The sequence below is a fragment of the Lepidochelys olivacea genome (genome assembly GCF_965140295.1).
Source record: "Lepidochelys olivacea isolate rLepOli2 genome assembly, chromosome: 9".
NCBI classification, from domain to species: domain Eukaryota; kingdom Metazoa; phylum Chordata; order Testudines; family Cheloniidae; genus Lepidochelys; species Lepidochelys olivacea.
Genome location: NC_140419.1, coordinates 27,381,062 through 27,406,755, shown reverse-complemented (window position 1 = coordinate 27,406,755; position 25,694 = coordinate 27,381,062). Strand labels below are relative to the sequence as shown.

The following is a 25,694-nucleotide window of genomic DNA, read 5'->3' as shown; positions in this document are numbered from 1 at the left end:
CTTGATGAAGAACCTTGGCTTTATGCTCATCCCTTGTTGGATGAATACATGCTTAAGTTTGTTCTCAGTTTTGGAATTCCTGGTGGCCAGTTTGGGCTGTCGCTCTTGTCACTGGATCCTCTAGTGCAGTGGGTCTTAACTTGGGGTACACGCACCCTCTGGAGGTGCAAGACGCCCTTTCTGGGGGTGCGAGACATGCAGGTTTTTTTAGAAGGTAAATAATCAAAAACACAAATTAAGCACAGGCACATAAGTACAACTACTTTGTTTCATCAAATCTATGTATTTATTAACATTATACTTTTTTAATGATTACAATATACAAACAAAAAATATATCTAGTTTTAAAGAACTGACCTACTTCAACGATTTTTGATAAGCGGTGCGAGAACATATTTTGAGAACCAAAGGAGTGCAGGCTGCAGTAAAGGTTAAGAACCACTGCTCTAATGGCTTTCTGTCTTGACATATTAAACCTTTATATGCCCTCTATGGATAAACGGCAAGGTATAAGAGAATGTAGCCGAGTAAAATACTGACTATATCTTGTGCTATGAAGAAAAATATGAAGAAAAATGTATGTTAAGTGCAATAACTTTTATTTTTCAAATTAAAAAATTTAATACACAGCCACAGTATACATCCATGGTGTTTTTATTTATTTATTTATATATATTGTGTGTGTGTGTGTCTGTGAGATATCATTTGCTCTCGACTTAATATATGGAGTGTGGTGTGTGTTTTATCTTTTTTTTGCTGGAAATTTTAATACTTTTTGCTCACTTCCTTGTGGTTTGTATGGTGTGTTTCTATTGTGTATCCTGTTGGGAGGTCAGCTTGAAGAGATAGCAAGAAAATCGGGTCTGAAGGGACTCTGAATGAAAGAGTGAGACACTACAATGGCAATATTATATTGCTTTGACACTGAACATAATGTGTATCAAAGTTTAATTATCAGAAATTTTCTCCCCTGTTGATTTATAAAATAACTTTGCGAATTGCTGATGTGTTTGTTATAGGAAGTAACTGTAATAGATTCTCCACTTCTGGCTCTCCAAGCTTTTTTATGTATGATTGTTAGGAAAAAACACAGCAAGGCAGACCATTTCTCAACGCTAAGCAGTGACACCTTTTAATGGCTCTGCTTCTCAGAAGTTGAAAGGAACTCCAAAGCACACAATCAATTAAACCCAACAAAACTTACGTATATTGAAGGCCAAAACAGTGTTGAACTAAGTTTTACAAGCTTGTCACCCCTTTATCAGGGACTGACAATTAACATATTTTAAGATGCCACTACATGGTAATAAAACATGTCACTTTTTTCCCTACTGCTACATTTTAAGTACAAATGAAATTCCAGTCCAAACTTTTAAAACTTTATTTTAATTTTGTTTCTTAGTATCTGGTATTGAGGTCCATTTTGGGACATTAAATGAAAAGAGAAGGGGAATGTAGATGACAACTGGATATCTCTCAGGCATAGGAAAAAACGTTACTGGCTTATATCACTATCAGTTGTAATTGTATAAATCTAGCTACATCATCCATGGTCCAGCAGACACTGGGATTGAAATATGGTGAACCGTATTATGATATTTTATACATTCTCAGTGGTATTGTCTAGCCACCTTTCTTCTGAGCTTCTGTTAATCCATGTAAGCCCTTTTTCTTGGTGCCCCAAAGGCACTCTACTTTGCTAGGACCTGATAGCATAATAGCATAGGAAGTCTCTCAAGGGTCAAACTCGCTGGATGTCAGGTCTACAATGATACAACTGCAGTGTGGCAGGCACTCTGGATACAGTTTTGGTTTGAAAGGAATCTCTCGGTTAAAGACAAATTTATGCCTCTTCCCTTGTCTGATGGACAGTTCTCTGAGGGGGATTCCTTGACTAATTCCTTAAGGAACAAGCAGCAAGTAATAACTCTATATGCTTACCATATAGGAAGGTTCTGCCTAGTGGCTTTAATTCAACATAACAAATGGATATTTATCTTTTTATAAACCAAGGAGAATAGGGGATCATCTTTAAGACGCAAGGATCACAGTCTCACACTTACAGGAAATCCTAAATAACTTCTATCATAATGGATTCTACCTGGACAACCATTATTCCTATCATTCCAGGGAGTTATTTACAACCCATAGGTCTCCAACAGGCTTACCTGCATTTACTGATGACTCTCTAGCACCAACAATTCCTCCTGCACTCCCTCAGCAACCTACATCTCCAGTGTCTCACAGTCTCCTTTGGCCTCTCATTGACTTCCTGATTTCATTGCAGTTGTAGCAAGTCACCTCTGGAAACAGGGTTGCAGTCATGGCCTATCCCCACAAGTGGCTAGTGTGTGGTAATTCTTTTCAGGTGACAAAAATGACAGCATCCCAACTCTTACATCTGTTCAGACTTGGGGTTTTATAAGTGAATCCCAAAGAGAGTTTGTTAATTCTTGCCCAGAATATCAATCATATGAGGGGTTCTCTGTAATACAGTCCTCAAGGAGAGCTTTTCCAGCTGCATAGAGCATGGCGAAAGTGAAGTCAGCCAGGGAATTCCAAGTCCTGTAGCACTGTTTGTCAGAGAATGTAGCTGCTCAGGCCTTACTGTACCTTCTCTTGAAATAGTACCTTGAGCTTTCTTCTGGTTCTGGACCCTATAATTGCTCCTCCTACAAGTCAGCCAGGAACAAACCTCAGAAAATCAATAAATATCCCTCTCCTGTTTAAAACTTTCTTATTCCTTTTGTCTAAATGTCTTTGATTTTAAAACAGTTATAGGAAGTACCAAAATATGGACAGGAAGCAATAACAACAACAAAATTAACAACAACAACAAACACTTCACAGAAGTGCAAGTCTTGACTGTTTCACCACCTCTCTGATAAAACGCTGTCTTCTGGGAACTCCAGGGCTTCAATCTCTTAAAGGGAACTCCTCTATCTGATGAGCTTCACTATGATTATTCTATTGTGATGGCACCTAGAGGCTCCAGTCAAGATCCCATTGAGCTAGGAACTGTACAGTTGCATAACAAAAAGATCATGCCTTTCACAAAGACCTTATCAATTTAATGGAGTTTTTGGGTAATGATTATCCGTCTAGTTAGGGAAGCACATGTTTTGAGGTAGTACAGTTGTGAAGAACTTATTCTGCTTAGAGTTAAGGCTCCATATAGATGTTCTGAAGAGAAGGCATCTTTGCCTTCTGTGAAATTCTGTCAGGTCAACAAGTTAGTCAGGAGAGACAACTTATGTGTAATGAGGTATCTCAGTAGGAGGGTGGGGTTGATGAATGAGAACTGTAAGCTTATCTTTGAGAATTAGGGATCACCAAATGAAATGAATAGGCAGCAGGTTTAAAACAAACAAAAGAAAGTATTTCATCAGTCAACACACCATCAACCTGTGGAACTCTTTGCCAGAGGATGTTGCTAAGGCCAAGACTATAACAGGATTCAAAAAAGTACTAGATAAGTTTATGGAGGCTAGGTCTATCCATGGCTATTAGCCAGGATGGGCAGGAATGGTGTCCCTAGCCTCTGTTTGCCAGAAGCTGGGAATTGGCGACAGGGGACGGATCACTTGGTTATTACCTGTTCTGTTCGTTCCCTCTGGGGAACCTGGCATTGGCCACTGTCAGAAGACAGGATACTGGGCTACGTGGACCTTTGGTCTGACCCAGTATGGCTGTTTTTATGTTCTTACCCTAGTATACTTCTGGACTTCTTTGCTTTAAAGCAGCCCATATTCACAGGAAATGTCATCCTGCTCATGGTGTGAGAAGAAACATAATATTCCCAGGAGAATTCACACTCTTCCACATATTGTTTCACCTTCAGATTTGGAAATGAAAAGTCTCCTCCTTCCTCTCCTCTCTCTTTTAAAAAAAGGGGGCAGATCTTGATGGAATGCTACAAGGTCTCATTTAGTTGGTGACTGACTTTGTCCGCTCTTGAAACAGACCCTTTTCCTTCCATGTAAATGGTATTTCTGTGCTGGATGAGGTTGGTCTCCACCTTCTTACAGTTATTTATTGCCACTTACCTCAGCTTGAGTGAAAGTTTTTTTTCCCCTAGCCCAATTTCATTCCATGCAAGTGTGTCATACCTCCATCTTATACATATCTGTACATCTATAGTAAAAATCCTGCTGTTCCATGGGTCCTTCATGCCTATTCAGCTGTGACTCTAAGGGTTCAGTAGAACCTGCACCTTTACTCAGCTGGACCTTAATTCACAATTTTTAGCATTTTTGTGGTTTGTCTCTGGTTGGTTGGGTGTGTGTGTGTGTTTAGTGTCAGTAAAAATAAAAGGTTGGCAGTTGCAATAAATGTAGGTTAAGTACATATTGTTGCATAGATGGGGCAATCTTTTACTACCAATGTTGATAGACTAGTTTATGTGCATGATTGATATAACCTCATACGAAAATTTAAATAATAGGTTACAAGACATTACACAGGGAGATATAGGATGAGTCAATAGTGTTTCTAATTACTACAGCTTTGAGTTCCCTGACCTGTTTTGGAAACGTTGTGCAGGGAAGAGTTTTAGAAAATATATGAGGGGGGGAGGGAACATAAGAATGGCCATACTGGGTCAGACCAAAGGTCCATCCAGCCCAGTATCCTGTCTACCCAGAGTGACCAATGCCAGGTGCCCCAGAGGGAGTGAACCTAACTGGTAATAATCAAGTGATCTCTCTCCTGCCATCCATCTCCACCCTCTGACAAACAGAGGCTAAGGACACCATTCCTTACCCATCCTGGCTAATATCCATTAATGGACTTAACCTCCATTAATTTATCTAGCTCTCTTTTAAACCCTGTTATGGTCCTGGCCTTCACAACCTCCTCAGGCAAGGAGTTCCACAGGTTGACTGTGCGCTGTGCGAAGAACTTCCTTTTATTTGTTTTAAACCTGCTGCCCATTAATTTCATTTGGTAGCCTCTAATTCTTATATTATGAGAACAAGTAAACAACTTTTCTTTATTCACTTTCTCCACACCACTTATGATTTTATATACCTCTATCATATCCCCCCTTAGTCTCCTCTTTTCCAAGCTGAAAAGTCTTAGCCTCTTTAATCTCTCCTCATATGGGACCCGTTCCGAACCCCTTATCATTTTAGTTGCTCGTCTCTGAACATTTTCTAATGCCAGTATATCTTTTTTGAGATGAGGAATGAGGTGAGGAATCTGCATCTGTAAATCTCATTGCTCTTTTCCTGATCTTTAATTCACTACTTTTCTATTTTATCTTACAACTTTTTGTTTTCTCTGGACAATATTGCATATGTTAGGTCATAAGTCTAATATCTGTTTAACACTTTTTAAAATGTGAAACTTGTGTATTACAGTATAACTTTGATATATTGCATTTGCCAATTACTCCAGTCATCACCATTCACATTGGCTAATAGTTGAATTAAGTGTTTAAAAGAGAATATTAAATTTATCATTGGTTGGCTGTATGCGTGTTCATTTTGATACCTAACAGAACCAATTCTTTACAAGCTAATTTTAAAAGAATACAGTTTAGGTTGCAATGTAATACAGTATTTTTGTGCACATTACTTTTACAAGCACCCTTGTCCCACTCCACCACTGGAGTAAGCCCCAATGCTTCCTTTGTTTCCTTCTTCCCGTCCCATCCCTGTGCCTTTCTTTATGCTGCCCCTTGTGCTTGGAATGGCCTATCCAATCCATGAATCAGGCCAGTCTACCCACCCCTCCGCTTCTCAGGTCCTTCCTAATACACTTGTTCCATGTTGTCTGTAAGAAATCTTAATTTGTCATTTTAGGGGAACAAATAAACAATCTTTAATGGGACTCTTGGAATGTTCATGCAACATAACTGAGTAACCATACAACCTTATTTCTGTAATCCTTGCACTTCCTCACCCCTAATTGCTACTGTTCGTTACTTTTACTAGCTGTGTAATGTCCAAAATGGATGATCAGAGACCATGCCTTTGTATTTTTATTGTTAAGAGCTGTACACTTTTAGCACACTAAAAATAATAAAATAAAATAAGCACACTTTTGAGAGCTGTAGAAATTACAGTAAAAAAATCAATTACTCCATTCAAATACAAGTTAAGTATAGCATACACATTGTATGACATGTTACCAGGTAATGTTTGTAGCTATCATTTGTTAAGAGGTCAAGAAAAGTTGAATGCCTATGTTTCAGGGCAAATGTTTGCACCTGGGAAACTAAGAGACTCATGGGGAAGGATTTGTGGAGGGCTTTGTTTATAAAAGTGAAGTTTGTGATTGAGAAAGATGCTAGATGGACAGTCCCAAAGATGAAAGTCTTTTTATCTAGGAAACAATGCAGCCTGGACAAGCTACACTGTGAGCTTCGGATACCACAGCTTTGTGCCTCAACTCAGACCTGGAGAACAGTTCAATGTACCTGTCTGTACAATACTTGGTGCTTTTGCTGAGACTTCCATAGGAGGTGTTAGTTATCTCTGCCCTGAGCCATTAAATCATCACTCAATATTTCCTAGTGTTAGAAACGCAGAGCCAGTGAGAAGAGATGGCTATTGAAATGGGGTTGAAGAGAGTCAGGAAAGCTGTTCTATGATGAGGCCAGTTTGTGAGGAAGTTCTACGGCTCTTTGGTTGAGTGATAGTGTGGTGTTGGAGGAGCTTAAGAAGAGATGAGGTGAGGGTTGAGGGGAAATCCAAGGAGGGACTAGGAGACCAAACAGGATATTTTGTACTGAGCACAGAAATGCACAAGAAGTTTTCTGCGATGGGAAAACAGTTCCTATTTCTCGGTATAACTAAGGAGACTGCCGTTACATTTTAATGAAACTGCAGTTCAGAGAGATAATAAAGGAAATAAATAGATCCTGGGTCAGATTCTCTTATCCTTTTGCACTACAGATTGCCTGGAAATTTGCAGCATCCTTCCAGCTAAGAATCCTCCCTGGTATGCTAGTATTCTCACCTGGCATAGAGTCAATGTAGCCAGCCTTTACACATCTCTTTCCCAGCCTGTTGTACGGGGCATTCTATGGGGTATGAAGGGCCATTGATAGGGTGCTATTGCTCTCCAGTTATTCTCAGCTGATGGACAGCCCCTTGAGGACTGATACCAGCTTTCCTAGATTAAAGCAACCTCTCCAGACACTTGTAGCCCATAGCATGGCTGGTTTAGACTCAGCCTGAGAATGAAGGAGTTGTAACTGGATGTCTTATGGCCCTCAGCTCTACTGGGGCCTATAGAGACTGCATGCAGTGAAGAGTTTGGGCCTAAAGTGCCTACTTTACTATTATTAAGCACCTACTATCTAACAGGCCTAAGCCAGGGCTACAGTAGGAGTGCTTTGACCATACAGCTATACCAGGGTTCTGTGCCATAAAGAGGCATTCTGTGGCTTCGGTCCGGGATACCTAGAAGACAGTCTAAAGCTTTAGAATGAAGATCTTGATCAACAACTATGCTCCTCTGGCACAATGGAACTCACCAATAAGGGTAAAGCTCGTATGTGTGGGAGACAGAGCTTTCCCAGGGGCTGGTCCAAGATTCAGGGACCTTATTCCACAAGAACTAAGGACCATCATAAACCACACCTTTCACTCCAACTGCATGATTCATTTCTTTGACCTGCCTTCTCTAACATAAATACATAGCAACATGTATATTTAACAAAAAATGAACTCTCCCCACAAAATACCCTACCAAACCAAGGCGTTCCACTGTGTGTGTTTCTTCTTTTGGGGATGGAATGAGAGAACAAATGCATGAGATGTTCAGCATTTCTTAATGCACTATTGTAAGGCACTCAGATACTACAGTGATGAGTGCAGTATCACAACATACATAGACTGGATTAATATAATAGAATCATAGAATATCAGGGTTGGAAGGGGCCTCAGGAGGTCATCTATTCCAACCCCCTGCTCAAAGCAGGACCAATCCCCAATTTTTGCCCCAGATCCATAAATGGTCCCCTCAAGGATTGAACTCTCAACCCTGGGTTTAGCAGGATAGCTCATCCTGGCAAAGTGCTTCTACTGTGGACATACCTTATACTGGCAAAACTGTACTTTTGCTGGTTTAACTTATTCCAGGTCCACCGAGTGAAATAAGCTATTAGAAGTGAACACTCTTATACCAATATAATTGCATTGACACTGTGGCTTTTACTGGCTTAGCTATGTCAACAAAAAATCTCACCGACAAAGCTATGCTGACAAACTGTTCTTGTTAGACCTGCTCTTAGTGTCAAATTATGCGCTCATCTAGGCTGGTTTAAATTCAGAGTAACTTCGTTGACTCTAGATTTACACTCATAACTGAGTAAAATTTGGCTCTTTCTACATAACACTGCTCAAGCCCATTGTGGACAACGGCATGAATAAGACTTACTGCAGAGCAAGAAAAAGATAATACTGTATGCAAGTTTAATTTCAGAGCTGGCAATAGGTACTGTTATAGACCAGAAAGTTGTAGGAGGCAAAAAAGAGTTTAGAATCAAGACACCTATGTCCCTGAAAGTGACATGAGGATAGAGGCTTTTGGAAGGTATATTTTTATTACTTAGTAGCTTTTTTATTTTGAGTGTACTGATTTGAAGGAAGCAGTGCTGGAACCAGGTGCAGAGAATGTTTTAGGTAAGTTCTATGTAGAATTGTAAAATAAGTCCAGTGTTTCTAAGTATAAAATCTGCATGCCAGCTTCACAAAGCTTGCATAAAATACTGTACCTCAAATTCTCATCTTTACTGTTAATACTGCCAGAACTTGCATAGTATAGTGTTTTGCATAGGCAGACAAAAGAATTGTGATATTTTACATGAATGATTTTTTTTTCTTTCAACCTAGTACTGAGTTCAGCGTGCCTGGAGGTATATCCAGCAACATGCATGTACAAAGGTATATGTCCTCAGGGTGTATGACTATTTTCCCAGATTAAATTTTATGTTTAGTGGAACCAATTTTATTTTAAAGCTATGTTCATAACAGCTTTGCCGTCACTAAGCCGTAGTTTCTTTCAAACCTCAAATTTACTCCTATGAAATTTCAGTTTTTTCTTTGTGTAATATCAGTGATTTAGTAAGAGCTTATATGAACCCCTCGGTGACTGAAGGCACCACTTCTTGATTTATAGGCCTTTCTGCAGGTCAGTTGGGGGAATGGAGTAATGTTTGCTAGTTACATGTGTTTTCAAGTCCTCTTTCCTCAACTCCTCTTTCTGCTCTCTTCTCTCATTATTGACTAATATATTTCAAAATGTTCTAATTCAGATGTTAACTTTGACTTTCCATATTGATTTGTTTGCTGCTGTAGTTTCTTACCTACTGATTTCTGCTAGGGCTCAATTAATGAGTTTTTTCAGGATATCTTTTTCTTCTCTTTCTCTTTCCTCTTGATCTATTGCTCATTAGAAGTTGACTAAACATTTTCTTTCAGGAGCACATTATATTCTGTGCTGTAGCTGTATGTAGTCCAACAAAGCTGTGTTTTTATAACCACTGATTGAATACTTTTTGGTGATTTTATCCTTCTCCTGGAATATGCGTAACAACTTGACAGTGATGTTGATGAAATATTTTCAGTGCTTTGTTATGCTGGTGATAACATATCCATATTTCATGGTCAAGCTGAGGATGATATATACAAAAAAGGGCAAAACTACAAGAGATGCAATGCTAAACACATCTCTCTTAGGCTTCGTTTGCTATAAGAAATGGATTCAAGAGGGCCACCCACAGGCATGGCCTGCTTTTCCATTATGTAATTGACAGATGTTTTTTCCTGTGAAGGACAGAGGAGTGCCGTTGAATGGCGGCAGACTTTGTGATGGCCCATTCTTCCTGAATCGGTCAGCCTCTTATTAGGTCATGGATATGCTTTCATTCCTGTGGTGGCCTGAGCACAGAGAAGAAAAGCTGGGTAATACCCTCTCCCCTCTTCCTGTCTGTAGTCCCTTCTACAGATATCTGGAGGCGCTGCTGCAGCCTCACAAAGTGGCCTTCTTAGAACCCATGTTGAGAATCTCTGTCATAAAGGATGCAACTTTCATACTTTAATATACTTGACCTTCTCAACAAATGTGATCTATCAGTCTTTTGTTTTCCTCAGCAAAATCTTGGCCTCTGGCTCTTAGAACTCTCTTTCACCATTCATTTCTTACTGATTAACTTGTCTCCTTGAATCCTCCTCCTGCCTTGCTTCCTCTCTCATCCTTTTCTTCTCCTTCATCATTAACCTCTCTCTCTCTCTCATTTAACGCCTTCACCATAGTTTTGATGTATATTCAAAGGGGGAAGGAAAAAGACCCTTTTTGACAGTGTGTCTGTCTGTCTTAGGGTTTTATCCCAGGCTCCATCACATTAGTAACACATTCAGTTTTGTTGTCTTGGAACCCCTCCTTTCATCCCTATGTTTGGGTAACCCCAGCTTTTCTCATGGCTTCAACAACCACCTTTATGCAGATGATTCCCAAGTAAACTTCATCACCTCTGACCTCTTACTTCATTCAGTTTTACACCTGCTTTTCTTTCTGGCGGCTTTTGGGTGTTCTGCCACCAACTTAATGGCTAAAGTTGAACTCCTTTTGCCATCCCCTTCCTACCCCAATCCTTTCCTCTCTCCCTTTCTTCTTCATCACTGTTGGTATTTCATTATCCTCCCCATTACCCAGGCTTGATCTTCTTTGTTCCTCTCTCTTGTCTTCTCTCACCATATCTAGTCTGTTGCCAAATCAAACAAGTTTTAAATCCACCCTTTCCTCTCCATCTCGTCTGCTAAAATTCTTGACCATGGCCTTGGACATCTTCCTCCTCCTCCTCAAACCTTGCTGCCTTTGATCTATCCTAAACATGACTGAAAGAATAAGCTACCGCTTTTGCTGCTTGGACCATGTAATTTGGCCATTTGAATTCCTTTTATTAGCTTCCCCTTGCCCTCTGCATCAAGTACAAATTTCTAGTTCTTCCCGGCAAGGCTCTTTACACCTTCACTTTGCATAAATCTCTGTATGATCATTTCATCCTCTTCACTTTGACCAAGCCTTTCTCTTAACCACTCTCTTCACGTCCTCCTCCATGCTGCTCCTTAGCCAGGAGCAATCTCCTATCAAGCAACCTCGCTCTCATCAGGCAGATACTTCTTTAAAAGACACATAATCTGTATTGCATTTAAGTGATTATCTTCCAAAGCTATTCTAAAATAATAATAATAATGTATAAAATAGCTTAAATCATTATTTAGGTTGGAGAACTGAGCACTTGAATGTTAGGAAATACTAGATTTATGGTTGCACGGGCAACCATAATTTTGGCTCCTTGTGCATCCATCCTGTGCACTGAATTTGCAGGGATCCTGTGGAAAAAATAGTATATGATCATGTAATTAAAAATTATATTATAATTCATATGTACAAGGGGGATGAGTTGACATTTCATGGCAACCTTAATACTGACATTTCCTAACTTTCAAGTGCTTGACTTTACAACTTAAATTTACTTTGAAATAGTTTTTTGTATACTGTTTTTCCTAAGATTTTATGTAAAAAGGGAAAAGCAAATTCTGGAGATTTGAAATAGTTTATATTGCAACCAAATCTGAATGGAATTTCACGGGACAAAGAAAATATACTTCTGGAACTCAAAAGGTTTGCCGTTGTTGTATTTCAAAGGCTTGTTGTGGGGAGTGGGGAGGAGGGCTAGAGTATCTTAAGAAAAGGTTGCAAGAATATTTTATGATGGAGAGCTCTTGACAACTAAAATATAGGAGTCTCTGTCTTCACTATCAGCACTTGGACTTCTATTCCATTTAACCCAGTTGCATTCTGAGGAAACAAGGTGTTTGAAGATGACATGGAGGACTCTAGAGAGGCACTTCACGTCCTTTCTTTGTAGTGGTATGGAAACATCATTAGCAACACTTCTTCAATATAAAATATTTTACAATATTAAATTAACATAGCACACATTGTTAGACCATAAATTTGACACTACAAAGTCTCCATTACTGCTCTCCTGGCTGATTTCACCTACTGTTTATTTTGGTCAGCCAAATAAATTTAGATGTAGAAATTACTAAACATGGATCTCTCTTCACAAAAAGAGATTAAAAGACCTTGGGATGTCCAATGAGAGGAAGGAAATGCCTCCATTCCAGTTAATCAGGTAGTTTTACTAAGACATTTTTTGGGGAGCTATAGAGTCCACTTGCCCTTCTCTGCAGGTAATATGACCAGATGCTTGTATGCAAGACACTAGATGCTTATATTTAGAACAAAATAAAATCTCAGATTAAACACATCTGACATGCCTGCTCCCCCATTCTGATGCCTTCTGCTGGTCTTGGCTCCCTGTGCAGTTTAAAGGAATGCAGGGCTCAGTGTTGCATCGTCTTCTGAATGACTTTTCAATTCAGTTGCTCATGTAGTAGCAATGCAGTCTAGGCTGTTCCAAAATCCAAAGTGCCTGAGGACCTCTGGTGCTTGGAACAGCTCAGACTTGATTGCGTGCTAGTGCACGAATGGTTGCAGTTAGGGAGTGGGGGACTAGGAATGATATTGCAAAGTTGTAATGTGAAAGGAAACTGGAAAAAGAGGAGGAGAAGGAAGGGAGACAAAAAAGGCCATGGGAGGTGCAGGAAGTGCAACACCTGTGACAATCCATCAATTTGTTTTTTACCACACCTCTACGACAAAAAGTTGCCTTCTGTTTCTAAAACCCATTCACACAGTCCAACCTCTGTCCTGCCTCCCGCCATCTCATCTCCTCCACTTGCAGATTCCTTTAGTCTTTTATCCCTTCTTACTCCTTATAGGACCCAAGCCACGTCCTCAAATCCACATGGGACAAGTATCCCCTCTCAAACAGATCAGTCTCGTCTTCTCCTAAACCACATAGGGCAGTATCCCTGGCATCAGAGTTAGAAATGAGAGGAGTGGTAGGAAAGCTAATTTACAAGTAAATAAAAAAAATGAATTAAAGGCTTTTGTGAGGTGACTGATTTTTCACTGAAAGGGTAAAAAGATGCCAGGAAACACTTCATTTCAATCCTAATTTCAGAGAGGTGCTGGCCTGGGTTTCCATATGATCAGACTGATACAATTTCTTGTGAACACTGACTATATATGTTGTTTGATGACCATTTGTAGTAAGAGTCCAAGTAGACATTGTTTTAAAGCAAGCTGCAAAACCTCTAAATACCACTTGATTTAAAAACAAAACAAAACCCCTTTTCCTAACAAAAGGAAACATGTAAAGCAGGAAGAAGTTATAGACTACTATAGTACATTTGACACAGTACACAACACACATTCATTTTTAACAATATAGAAATTATAGTCTCACTGTTACTTTTGAGTCCTTGGTATCTGAGAATAATCATTCAAGTGTAGAATAATCATTAAGCGATCTAGGTTTTTTTGGAAGTGTCATAGTTTGATAAATATGTTTTGCCTCCTGAACTTAGAGACTTATCAGAAGTACAGCTCATACAGTTGCTAAGTTGTTTAATAGCTATGTGGTTCTTCCAAGTGACTCTTAAACCTAACAAGTTTTAACATGATTTCAGAAGCTTATGAAGGAAGGGAACCCTTATTCTTTATAGTATAATTAACAGAAGTCAAATATATTTTTCCCTTTTTGAAAGAGGCAAAAAGAGTTGAACATAAACCTTTTCTAACTAATTTGGAAATTTATGGCGTTTATTTTCAATATCAGCTACTCTGCCTTTAAGAAACAGCACTTCAGTGAGACTTTGAGCTCCTGCCCTTACATAAATATTGTAAGGGAAACAAATAGAAAAAATATTAATCTTTTTAACTTTTGGGTATAGAAAATACAATGTGTTTTCATAACATTTTGAATGAATTGAAGATTAGTAAAATGTCATTACTGGGCACAACTTCAGTGCTTTACATTAATGTGATGTCTAATTTATGATTCTAAGCACTTTTAACCAGTGACATTTTCACGCCCATTTTCTACTTACTTTAGAATGGTTAAAAACAAGGTGGTATTTATATTTTTAAACACGTAATGAACACCTTATCTGACCCTTTTGACAGCACTAAAAAATCACTTACCTGTCATCATTATTGCACTCTGTTTCTCTTTGCTGTGTCTTGAGAATGCATTAGGCTCCTCAAAAATGCATCTTGAAACTTAAACCAGGAATAAAAGTATATCTTCCAAAAAAGTAGTAATAGAAATTATTTCTGGATGTTAAGCTTTTTTCACTTAATGTGATTCTGCCACCTTCTGATTGCTTTTTGTGACACCTGATCAGAGAGTCAAAATTCCCCGTCAGGAACAACTGAAGCAGCTGCCTTTCTCATTACTGGGAGTGACTCACATGCCAGTGTGGAGGTAAGATCTGCAAACTTCCTGAGTCTGGAGTAATACTAGCTAAAGAAGCAGACAGTGATTCACCTGGAGCAGTGGGTTAGAGTCTTAAATCCAGAAACATTCAAGTGAAGAGTCTGAAAGCATGTTTTACAGTAACTATGTAATGATGCCTATGTGTTTCAGTTAATGCTACTTTGTTAGTAGAGAAAATATTAATTTAATGTGATGCTTAAAAATTTTGTGCTGGACATATGTCAATCTATCTTCTGTTGGTCATGACCATAATGTTACCTGTTAATTTTTTTTAAGCTGTCTATATTTAGATATTTTTTAATGTCCTTTGATCAGATCTTCTGTTCTAAATGATGTATAGAATGAAAATGTTAACGTACAGATTTTAACTAAGAAAACTAAATTTTCCATTCACTTCATACTGATTACTACAAGAGTATTCTTTTGAGGATCTGAGTTTCACCTGTGCCTCTTGCATCTCTACAGTTAAGGGTTCCAGGTATGTAGAAAGGCAGATTTGTATATGTCTTTGTTTAAATAAAGAGTGAGGTTAACGGCTGCTGTTTATTTAGAAAGTTGGGGAAAGGTAACTTTATTTTAAACCAGGAGAAGAAGAAGGTGGTTAATTCACCATTTCTACAGTCTCTGCAGGGCTCTACCAGGTCTCTGAAAAAACTCTGGCCTTTATTAGAACTTCCCTGCAATGACCACTAGGCCAAAACTGCTTCTGGAGCATATCAGAGCACCTATGGGTTTTCCTCTGTCTTGTACATATATATTGTCCTTCTCTTCCTCAAAAGTCTGTGATAGTGAACTTATTCCTACCCAGCCATGCAAGAGATAGGAGGCAGTCCTCCTCTTTCTCACTTTAATGTCTTAAACAGACCTCCTGCTTGGAAACACAGTGCTAATACCAGATGGGTCTAACCATCTGCTTAATGGGGAGCCTCTATCCCTGTACTGGTGAACTGTTCTACCCTGCTGCCTGTTTAAAATAAAAAAAAAGAAAAGCCCACACCAGAGTCTGAGTTGTGAATGCCATCCATCCATGCATTTGTGCTTTTTTCCGGTTCTGGTCACAGGTAGGTAATGCCACCTGCTTCTCCATTTCCCCACAGAAATAACATGTGCTTCCCGATTTCAGGAATTTCGTGGTGTTATCTGTTGCTGAAGGGAATGGAAGTCATACAAAGTGAGCCAGTGGAAACATACACTTCTGTATATTACCTTTTGTTCTTTTATCAGAACTTGCAAGCTCATCCCAGTAACCAAGTTATTCATTTCAGCTGGCTAGTTACACTTTGATCACCAACGCTTCAGCTACTGTAACCAACTGCGGTTGCAGTAGTTTTGTTCTGAAGTGTTATCAAGTGCTAAGATAATTCCCGGTAGGTTTTGTAGTGCTTTCCCCAAGTCCATGCAGGGTAGAAGGTCCTTGCTGGCATTGTTGTAGACACTCACTAGTCTGCAAGCCTTACTAATGGGTTATCCTCATTAGTACAAATTTGTGAAGTTTTTTTATAATGCACTCAGGCCCATATCAATTCTTCCTTTAGGGCATAACTTGCCTATAAAATGTGGGACGGACAGACGCGCATGCGCATGCAGATATGCATACATACGCACACAATTAAATGAAAAATTAAGCTACATTTATTTGACATTGTTTTAATACTTGTTAGAAAGGTCCAAGGGTTTAGTTATTGGTACCCCAAAATACAATAGATGGATTTTTTTAATCGTGATTAATTACAGCTGTGGTGGTCATGGTATAAATAACTACATAGACTAAAAGGGATAAGAGTATGAAAAGGTTAAAAATAAGATCCTACATGCTTTTTTAATCCAATTGTGTGCGCCAGTTCTCAAGCTGAAGCTTGTCGAGGCTAGTCAGTGTCTAAAGGGAATACCATGGGGTTAGTCATGAAAGTGATGTGAAAGAAATGTAAAACTTTGATGAAGAGAGCAGCTGAAAACCAACCCTATATCTTTATTATTCAGATTATTTAAAGATTCAATGTGCTTCTGTCTATATATTATTCTAGTGATTATAGAATAATTCTTATATTTCATAAATCTTGAACAACTTTTTTTAGAACAGTTATTATGTTGTTGCTTCATACGACATCTTTTTATTGTCATGTTTGAAAATACAAATGTTAGGTTTATTTTTAATACACATTTACCACCTGGATAATACCTGTGTGATGTATTTATGGTGTTTTTAACAGAAAATTGGTGGAATGAACCAAGCTTACAATATGGGCATGGTTTCTCACGATTTCTAAAGTGGTGTTCAGCAAAACTTCTCAGTTCTGTGTGTTTCAGCTGCAGAGGCCAAAGCTGATGTGTGTTCTAATGTAATTCTGAAACCTGAGTTTTGACTGCAAGTAGCAAATTCTTCTGTTGGAACATGAAAACGTGCCTACCTCTGTGTGTACCTATGGAAAGTGGTGCCATTTCATGAGATGATGTCGACTTAACTGAGTGTGCATTAGGAGAACAATGACATAACCACATCAGAGGAGGTGCTCAGAGTTCATATGGCACTGTTCACTAATCACCTTCCTTTAATTGGAAATACACACATTTTCTGTTAATGCCTGTTCAGGCTCCTCTAATGGACATTTGTAGGGTTTGGCTTATGATATATGATATTTTTTCTTACTGCTTTACTCAAGTCATGTACTTTTACCTTTGTCTTGATCCCCACCCTACTAAAGGGGCAAATAAAGAGAGGATTTCAATAAGAACCAATATATGCAAAGTATCTCTTATGTGTCTTCCCTCCATCTTCAGCCCCGTAGTTTTTTCACCTCAGCGTTAATGGATCACTAGTTGGAACTATGCCTCTTGTTTGTTTCCTCATTTCTGAAGAACCATACAGCTTGTATTTTTGACTCATTTGGCTTAACTCCTATAATATTAGGATTCTGCCAATATCTGCCTTAGGATTGATTTCACATAGGACCTCTAAGCTTGAGTACCGTGTATGTTAAACATCTTGCATATCTTCCTTCGATTCCCAACTACCGTCTACAACACAACCTTTTATTTCTGCATCTCTGATGAATTGAGAATATTGCTCTGTAGTGAGAGAGATATTGTTGCCTTGTTCGAAGGGTTTGCACTACCGTTTCTTAAAAATTAGGTGTTTATATGGGGTCTAGAATTTGTGTTTGTGAGGCATTTTGTGAACTCTTGATGCCTGATTGAGTTATTCCTGGAGCTGATAAAATGTGAGATCTGGTGATCTGAAAAGCGGACATACCATGTGAAGACCAGCTCTTTATATATATATATATATATTTTAACAAGGCACTGAGAAACAGAGACAAGGACTGTATTAGGGCTTATCAAAATAAGACTATTTAGCACGTGGGTTTCTGCAGAATCCGGCTGCATGGCCCTCTGAAAAATGCTTCTGTTAGAAAAACAAAATGACTTGTGAATAGATTGAAAGTTGGCAAAATAAACTCAAGTGGCTGTCATGGGGAAATGACACAGAAATACCAGACTGCAAGTACTACATAAAGGAATAGTGCTCAGGGTCTATTTGCAGTGTTGTAAAAGTGAAGAGGAAGAGAGTGGTGAGAGAATAGGGGCCTGGAATCAGGTTTATTTCTCAGAACCAATTCAAACCACAAAAAAATGTTCCAGTTCAGACAAGAATGAGGTTTAAATTGGTCAGCTGGTCACTATGTAGTGTGTTTTGTTCCTTTCCTCACCATAGTGTAGCACATAAGAGAGAAATTTGATGCCCAAATTAAAGGAAAAGCTCTTCTTCAGTAATTATGCATCAAAACAAAGGAACCTAGAGTGAAATTCTTTACATGTTATTTTTTTCTTCCTGTGTGGTTGCTGTATAAGGAAACACCAGGGTATTTCTGTAATATCAGTTGTGGTGTCTGAGATGCTCCAGCCAGCCCTGTTAAATCACATTTGTGAAAAGGGTCAGGTTTGGAAAAGCCACCAGAAGTGTGAAATGTTTGTTTGTTCTATCTGAACTATGCAAAGCCATTCATTGTGCAAAAAGAGCTGAAAAAGAACAGCCTTTGTGGTGAGGTTTTTGGTACTTCCTGGCTGTGGTAAAGACTGACATCTCTCATGAGTGTCTTCTTTTGTGATATTGAAGTATTTCTGCTTGCAGCTTCAAACAGAAGCAAAAAGGATGGAGGCAAGCTGTGAAAATGGAAAAGCTTTCTTGAACTTTCTGTGTGTGTATGGGAGGAGAGAGAGTTAGTGAGTTTCAGGAAACTTTGGTTTAGGGGGAAGTTTATCTCTGATAGTTTGTCCATTCCTTATTTTAATAAATGCACTGTTACCTCTTTGGTTTATCAATGTATGCCAAGTTGGTTGAGACAAGGTTACGTGACTTCCGGTAAAGAAGCTATGGGTTTTAATTTTCTTTCAAGCTATGGGGTATTAGATTTCCATTATAAACTAGAGTTAGGCAAATCAAAAAGGTTTTCCGGTCTATCTGTACTTCTTGAGTTGTAAAATTGGGCTGGAAATCTCAGGAGAACATGCTTTTTTATATTTCCAAAATGCTGTAAGGCCAGCTTTTCTCATGGTATTTTGATAGTTTGTTTCCTGTTCTCCAGATAGAAACCTGAATTGCAAAAACATGTGAAACATTTCAAAACCTAATAGATGCTTCCTTCTAAAGTGAGCAAAAATTGGGTCTCTTATTTTTGCAACAAGTCTGCCCTTCTATACTATAAATGTTTGTATTTCTGCCTCTCTGTCAGTGTCTTAAGATGAAGGCAGCTAAAAAAAGCTGATTCAGACTTCTGTAAAAACCTTTGGCACACCCCTGTTTTAAGGAACGACTCAGTTTATATTGTGGTTACACCCACCATTAGTTGCAATCTTCTTGCTACTTGTGCTGTGCAGTACATGTGCTATTAAATAACTGCAGTGTTTCATAAACAGCAGATAAAAGACAAAATCAAAAGTTTCCTTCTCCTTCAGTTTCTGTTAGAAATTTGCATCAAGCTTTATCACAGAGATATTGTACAATGAACGACATGACTCTCTCCCATTATCTGCTTACACTAAAGATAAGCTTGAATTATAGTTTAGACTGAGAAATGGATCCATATCTGAACTTCCTGAAAGTCACAGAATTGTTTACATTCAGAGTTCTGGTACAGCCCATTACAAAGAGATGTCTGAGTTGCAAAGTTTGGTTCTGAATCCGTTCCAAAGTTCCCCAAAATACAGGAATTGGGGGTAGAGGGCAGTAGGTTTTTAGATACAATGTTGTGGTTTGGGCCTAACTCTAATTTACTATGAATTGCTTATTCATTTTTTTTTAATTTAGCATTAGCCATGGTGGAAATGGTTATGATGTGTGAGTGGGATCAGCAATGTGTATTCCATCTTCTGCCTCTTTCCTACCACTTTTCTTTAAATAAGTGATAGAGCTGTGAAAAGTGTTTTAACTTCCAGGCACTACTGAAATAAATAACTATGGTCATATGTTCATTTTTGCCAAAGCAATCAAAATAATTCTGCTAAGGAATGGAGAAACAATTGAACGCTCAACACCAATTTTTACTGAGAGGAAAGAACTGATTTAAAGCATTGATAATAGAGAAGTTTAAAATTAAGAACTACTTGAAAGAATGTGTTCACAGGCCTCAACTGTACAAAGCTATTATAGTTCAGGAAGGTGCATTTTGTGGAACTAGCATATCTAGTGAATAAGTAACAAGTATTAAAATACTAAATAATATTTAAATCCAGCAGTGTGGTGAGGAATCCTAAATGCTACTATAGTTAAGGTATAGCAGTCTAGAACTGCTTTGGGGAAGGGGGAAAAAAAAAAAGAAAAAAGTCCAAATAGCTACCAGTGTTGCTGAAAAAGGTTACCTTGGATATCAGAAGTTCTGAAAATAACCCATGGAGAAAAGTGGAAGGGAACCAAAGAAAGTGTCTGATGCTTTTAGAGGAAAATAATGACTGAAGGAAAAAAAGAAAGGATTAATTATAGTTATCCTAATGAATGGGAGAACAATGTTATTAATAAGTAGCTCACTCCACTCCCTCTGCCAGGTTGCTTCACAACATCACAACCCACAAATATAAAATAGATAACCACATACTGTACAGCCATTAAAAAAGGGCTAAGAAGATCCTCTACAAGGGGTGATGGATTAAAATAGAAAACACCTTCGGGGTGAGGGGTTTGAATTCTGATGCATTCTGACCTCTCAGTGTAACCCTACAAAATTTTCACCTGCCAACTCAAGACATGATGGTTAGAAACAGGTAAAACTATTTTTTTGTCCCAGAAATGTATTTTCGGAGCGATGACACTATTTGCTTAACTTGACCTGAATTCAACAAATAGTATCAGCCATAAAAAACAAAAAAAACACCACGGAAAAAAATTGTTTTGGAAATGTCAAAACACTTTTGTTTTGACACTTTCAGAACAAATCATTTTGACATTTTGTTTTGAAAATGCCATTTTAAGTTGAGCTGAACAAATATTTTTCATTCTCCCCCACCTGAAAAATTATTTAATTAAATAAATAAATTTTACTTCAAAACTAACTTTTTGTGGGGATTTTTTGGTTTGTTGTCCTGGATGACAGATGGTATCAGAGGACAGGTTGGGTTTAGCCAGTCAGAAGGAACTAAAAACACTCCAGAAACTTGGCAAGTTTTAATATTATTTTTATACTGTTTGGTTAGTTCAAGACTTTAACTCAATGGTCATTAGACTGTTGGTGGCTTAAACAACGAATGTTGCCAGCCTTTAGACTGGAAAGAATGTGACAACTCCTTGGACTCAGCCCCTTTTGAATCCATCTTGTATTTGAATCAGGGGACCAGTATGGCCTCAGCAGTTACGCGAGTGGAATCTGGCAGGCAGTTCAGGGTGGGAGGGGAGGAGAGGGCTTATCCGATATTATGTATTCCAGTCTCTCTGTGCAGTGTTTTTGAATTCAAGGCGATTGATGTTCACGGTGGGGGACAGGAGACATATTTCCGGGCTTACCCACTCATGGGTGTTGAACAGCTCTCAGCCTAGTCTTCCTAAAACACTGCAACCCAGGGCTCTGCGTGGACCTATGGGAGAAGAGGATTCCAGTGCCTCATAGTCCCTGAGTTGATTCCTGTTGCTCCAGGACCGCCTCCCAAACACAAGTGTTTTCTCCTTTTGTCATCACTACACTGATGAGGAGGGAAAAGTGGGTGATGGAGGAGGCAAGAAAATGAGAGATGCAATGTGCAGAAGGGGAGGGACGGGGGATGACTTGCCTCATACACCTCATAATTTTCTGTATCAAGCAAAGAAGTTCTTCCTCTCCCCTGCCATGTGATTCCATATATGGTAAGCGACAACTAACAGTGCCATTTGCTAAGAGCAACAAAACCTTGATGTTGAATAGGAGCCTCCACATTCAATATGCAAAAATCTGCTGTTTGTTTTAGATGGCAGTAAATTTTATACTAGTTTCTCATATGCAGTAGATAGAATTTAAATATTTGTATACTCTGCCATGTGCCTCTTGTTATCCAAGTTAGGCAAAGTATTTTTAGTCCATCTTCATATTCACCATTTCCAATCACTGTGTGTATTGTCCTTATCTACTTGTTTTAGTAACAAAAAAGCTTTTAGTGCTTTCTACTCCTGTTAGCCCAGTGGAGCCAACACAGCAGTGCGAGAGTGTGAACCGGATTCTGTTCCACCTAATGCGTTGCCATCAACGTGATTTTTCACTATGTCCTAACACCTGTGCAACCCCATTGACAGAAGTGAAGTTGAACAGTTATCACTTGGGGTACAACGTGAAGACATTGTGGCTGCACAGGTGTCATTGAGGAAGGTTTGGCTGGCGGAACTTTTGTTGGTCATGATGATACTGCATCAGGTGGAAAGAACCCAGCTTAGTTCTTGGACTGCAAGCTGAGCTTTTGGGTCTGGCAGTTAAAGAAACAGCATTTTATTTGTTAAGCAGAGTACCTTTTGATTGTAAAAATGGCATAATGTAACATTATACTAAGTCACATTTCAGAGAAGAACGACCCTTTAAGTTTCAGTTCTAGAATAAAACATCTTGACACAAAATATCCTTCAACCTTTCTGCAAATATTTTAGTGCAAATTACAAAAAGCTATAAAGTTACACCAAATCAAGAATCTACACAGATATTCCGGTGTCCAAGGGGACAGTTGGATTTTCCCGAATTGTACTTCTAAATTTTTTCATTTTGACACAGAATGCTTTTTCAACAAACGATCTGCACAAGATTATGTATATCAAAGGATCCATGCAAATATTTGTAGTAGCTAGCCAAAGAGTACTTTCTTTAGCAATGAATAATAGATTCTGTACATTGCAGTCACTTGTACTGCCAGTTTGACTTAGTGTGTATGGTACTCTACAAAAATGAAATGGAGCAAAACATATGAAAAAGACAGCTACAATGATGAATACTTTCCCATTAATCCTCTGTTTGCTTTTGCAATGTTTCTTTTGAGTTTTTATATAAGACTTATATACCTTTTTGGTAATGATTGCATAAAATAGAAGCATTAGAATTAGCACAGTCCAGAAGATAAACTGACATATGTAATTGACAGCTGCATGCCATTTCAGTCCTAAGGGGTTCTTCAGAGAAGCACATTTCTTCACAGAAAGGGGTGTTGATTTGTTGTTTGATAAAATCATATTTGGCAAGGAGAGGACAAAGAAGAAAAGCCAAACAAGACCTGAAAGAATTTGTGCAGCAGTGACATTTTGCACCCAAAACTTCCCAAAAGGTCGCACAATCTTGAGAAATCTGTCAAAAGCAGTAAGTCCAAGTAGTACTATGCTAACATACATGGATTCATAAAATACCACAGCTGAAAAGCGACAAACAAAAGCTCTAAGTTGCCATGGTCCCAGTCCTGAATCGGTAAGAATTTTCAGAGGAAGCGTAAGAGTCATTATGAAATCAGAAACCAGTGTGTTTTTGAGGTAGACGATGAAAGTAGAGGTGCTTTGAATTTGGAAAAAAGCCCGAATAGCTAAACTGTTCAATATAACTCCAATGAGGAAAATGACAGTGTAGAGGATTGGGAATACCACATGTGCAATTCTGGTGTCTCTGTGGCATTGTCCAGAGAAAGATGTTGTCCCATTGGTGGTGGTGATGATACTCCAGTTCATTGTTTAAAACAGAAGCTGAGGAGGAAAGTTATTTTTAAAAAAGTGAGAAATTTAATATTTAAAATGTGACATGGTACTGACCTGTGCATAATACTTTCAGAAATTTCTTAATATTCATTGCATTAACAACATCTGTTGACCAAATTTGTGTTCTATTTCCTACAAAAGTTAAACCTGTCTTTTTCCTGTGTAAACCTTAAGGAAAAAGATATTTTCTGTATTACTTTATTATTATTTTCTAATATATTAGAAATAACATATAGTACATTAATATAGGACTCTATTAATATACTATAATAGCTTGGTATCACAGCCAAGTGGCTGGAAGACAGCTTATCTTCCCATGGAACATAAAAAAAAAAAGAAAACCTGTTTGAGTTTAAATATCACGGTTAGGGCTTAAAAGCAACATGTTCTAAGGGGAATAACTGTTCTGTGGGTTACTAGTAGCATTCAGGTTTTTAACATTTCTTGCTTAATGCAAACCATATTTCATTTCTCAACACAATTTTAAAACAATCTGAGCAGAAGACATACAGTATAAGTCATTAGCATAGTCTATATATTTAATACATCTTTATGAACATAGATATTGAAGGTACCTGTATGAAGGTTATGATAAAAAGAAATTCTCCTTTGTGTTGAAGGAATACTTGGTTGCTGTTCCTATGCTGATTGTTACCTTCACTGGTACATTAAGAACAGTGAAACTTGTCTTCACAGCGGAACATAATTGTGGAGTGGCTTTTTTTAAATTTTCCTTCCTCATTTTCATGCACTGAATTAGTTAACCCATTCGGTGTCTACTAAATTAATCATTAGCTTTCATTTTAAAATAATATATTTACTATTTACTAGAAATGGACCCAAGGCCAAAAAACTCTAATGTGAAATGAGATTGAAAAGACTGGGACTGTTTATCTAAGAGAAAAGGTAATAAGATTGTTATGATGAAACTACAAAATAAGGAGTGGTACAAAGTAGTAGATCATTCAGCCTCTTTCATAACACAAGAGCAAAGGAACAGCCAACACAATTGGAACGTGACAAATTCAAAACTCATAAAAAGATTTTTTTTTTTTTAAACACAACCCACAGTTAGACTGTGGAACTTATTGCCACGTGATATCGTGGATACTGAGACCTAAGCAGGAGTCAAAAAAGGAATAGACATTTATATGAATAACAACAATGTCCAAATATGATAGTAAGTTTTGAGTTTTGGAAGGAATGTAAACCCTCAAGGTTTAGGTTATAAGCCTGCTGTCATGGATACCAGACTAGCTCCACCTTTGACCCCTCTCTTGTCTCTTAGTACACCCCCACAGGTTTCAGACTTCATGTCTTTACCTCTCCTGTGATTCTCTCACTCTTAGCCCTGGTCTACCCTACGAGTTTAGGTCTAATTTAGCAGCGTTAGATCGATTTAACCCTGCACCCTTCCACACGACAAAGCCATTTTTGTCGACTTAAAGGGGCTCTTAAAATCAATTTCTGTACTCCCCCCCCAATGAGGGGATTAGCACTGAAGTCGACATCGCCAGGTCTAATTTGGGGTAGTGTGGATACAATTTAACGGTATTGGCCTCCGGGAGCTATCCCAGAGTGCTCCATTGTGACTGCTCTGGACAGCACTTTCAACTCAGATGCACTAGCCAGGTACACAGGAAAAGCACCGGGAACTTTTGAATTTCATTTCCTGTTTGGCCAGCATGGCGAGCTCATCAGCAGAGGTGACCATGCAGTCCCAGAATCACAAAAGAGCTCCAGCATGGACCGAACGGGAGATGAATCTGTGCTATCAGAACTCCGTTCCAAAAGACGAATTGCCAAAATATTTGAAAAAATCTTCAAGGGCATGATGGACAGAGGCTATAACAGGGACCCGCAGCAGTGCCGCATGAAAATTAAGGAGCTCAGGCAAGCCTACCAAAAAACCAAAGAGGCAAATGGCTGCTCTGGGTCAGAACCCCAGACATGCCGCTTCTACTACCCCACCCTTGTCCGTGGACACCTGCAAGGGGGGAGTCTCATGCAACAAGGATGAGGATTTTGGGGACGAGGAAGATGAGGAGGAGGAGGATAGCGCACAACAGGCAAGTGGAGAAACTGTTCTCCCTGACAGGCAGGACTGTTTATCATCCTGAAGTTAGGGAATCCCATTGCAGCAGAGCCATC

The 25,694-nt window shown here is 38.6% G+C and overlaps 2 protein-coding genes across 3 annotated transcripts in view; one reads left to right on the top strand and one right to left on the bottom strand.

The window, feature by feature from the left end:
• The window catches only part of MED12L (mediator complex subunit 12L), a 322,334-nt gene that overhangs the window by 166,666 nt on the left and 129,974 nt on the right, over nucleotides 1-25,694 (top strand). The window lies entirely within an intron of this gene.
• P2RY13 (purinergic receptor P2Y13) lies at nucleotides 22,502-24,204 on the bottom strand. The gene is made up of 2 exons (XM_084639006.1): nucleotides 24,119-24,204; nucleotides 22,502-23,531 (listed from the first exon to the last, which is right to left on the bottom strand). The coding sequence occupies exon 2, from the start codon at nucleotides 23,514-23,516 to the stop codon at nucleotides 22,503-22,505; it is 1,014 nt and encodes a 337-aa protein (XP_084495132.1). The 5' UTR covers nucleotides 23,517-23,531; nucleotides 24,119-24,204; the 3' UTR covers nucleotide 22,502.

Bases quoted from the DNA above. Each gene is read 5' to 3' on its own strand.
- P2RY13 (XM_084639006.1), bottom strand. From the start codon at position 23,516: ATGAACTGGAGTATCATCACCACCACCAATGGGACAACATCTTTCTCT.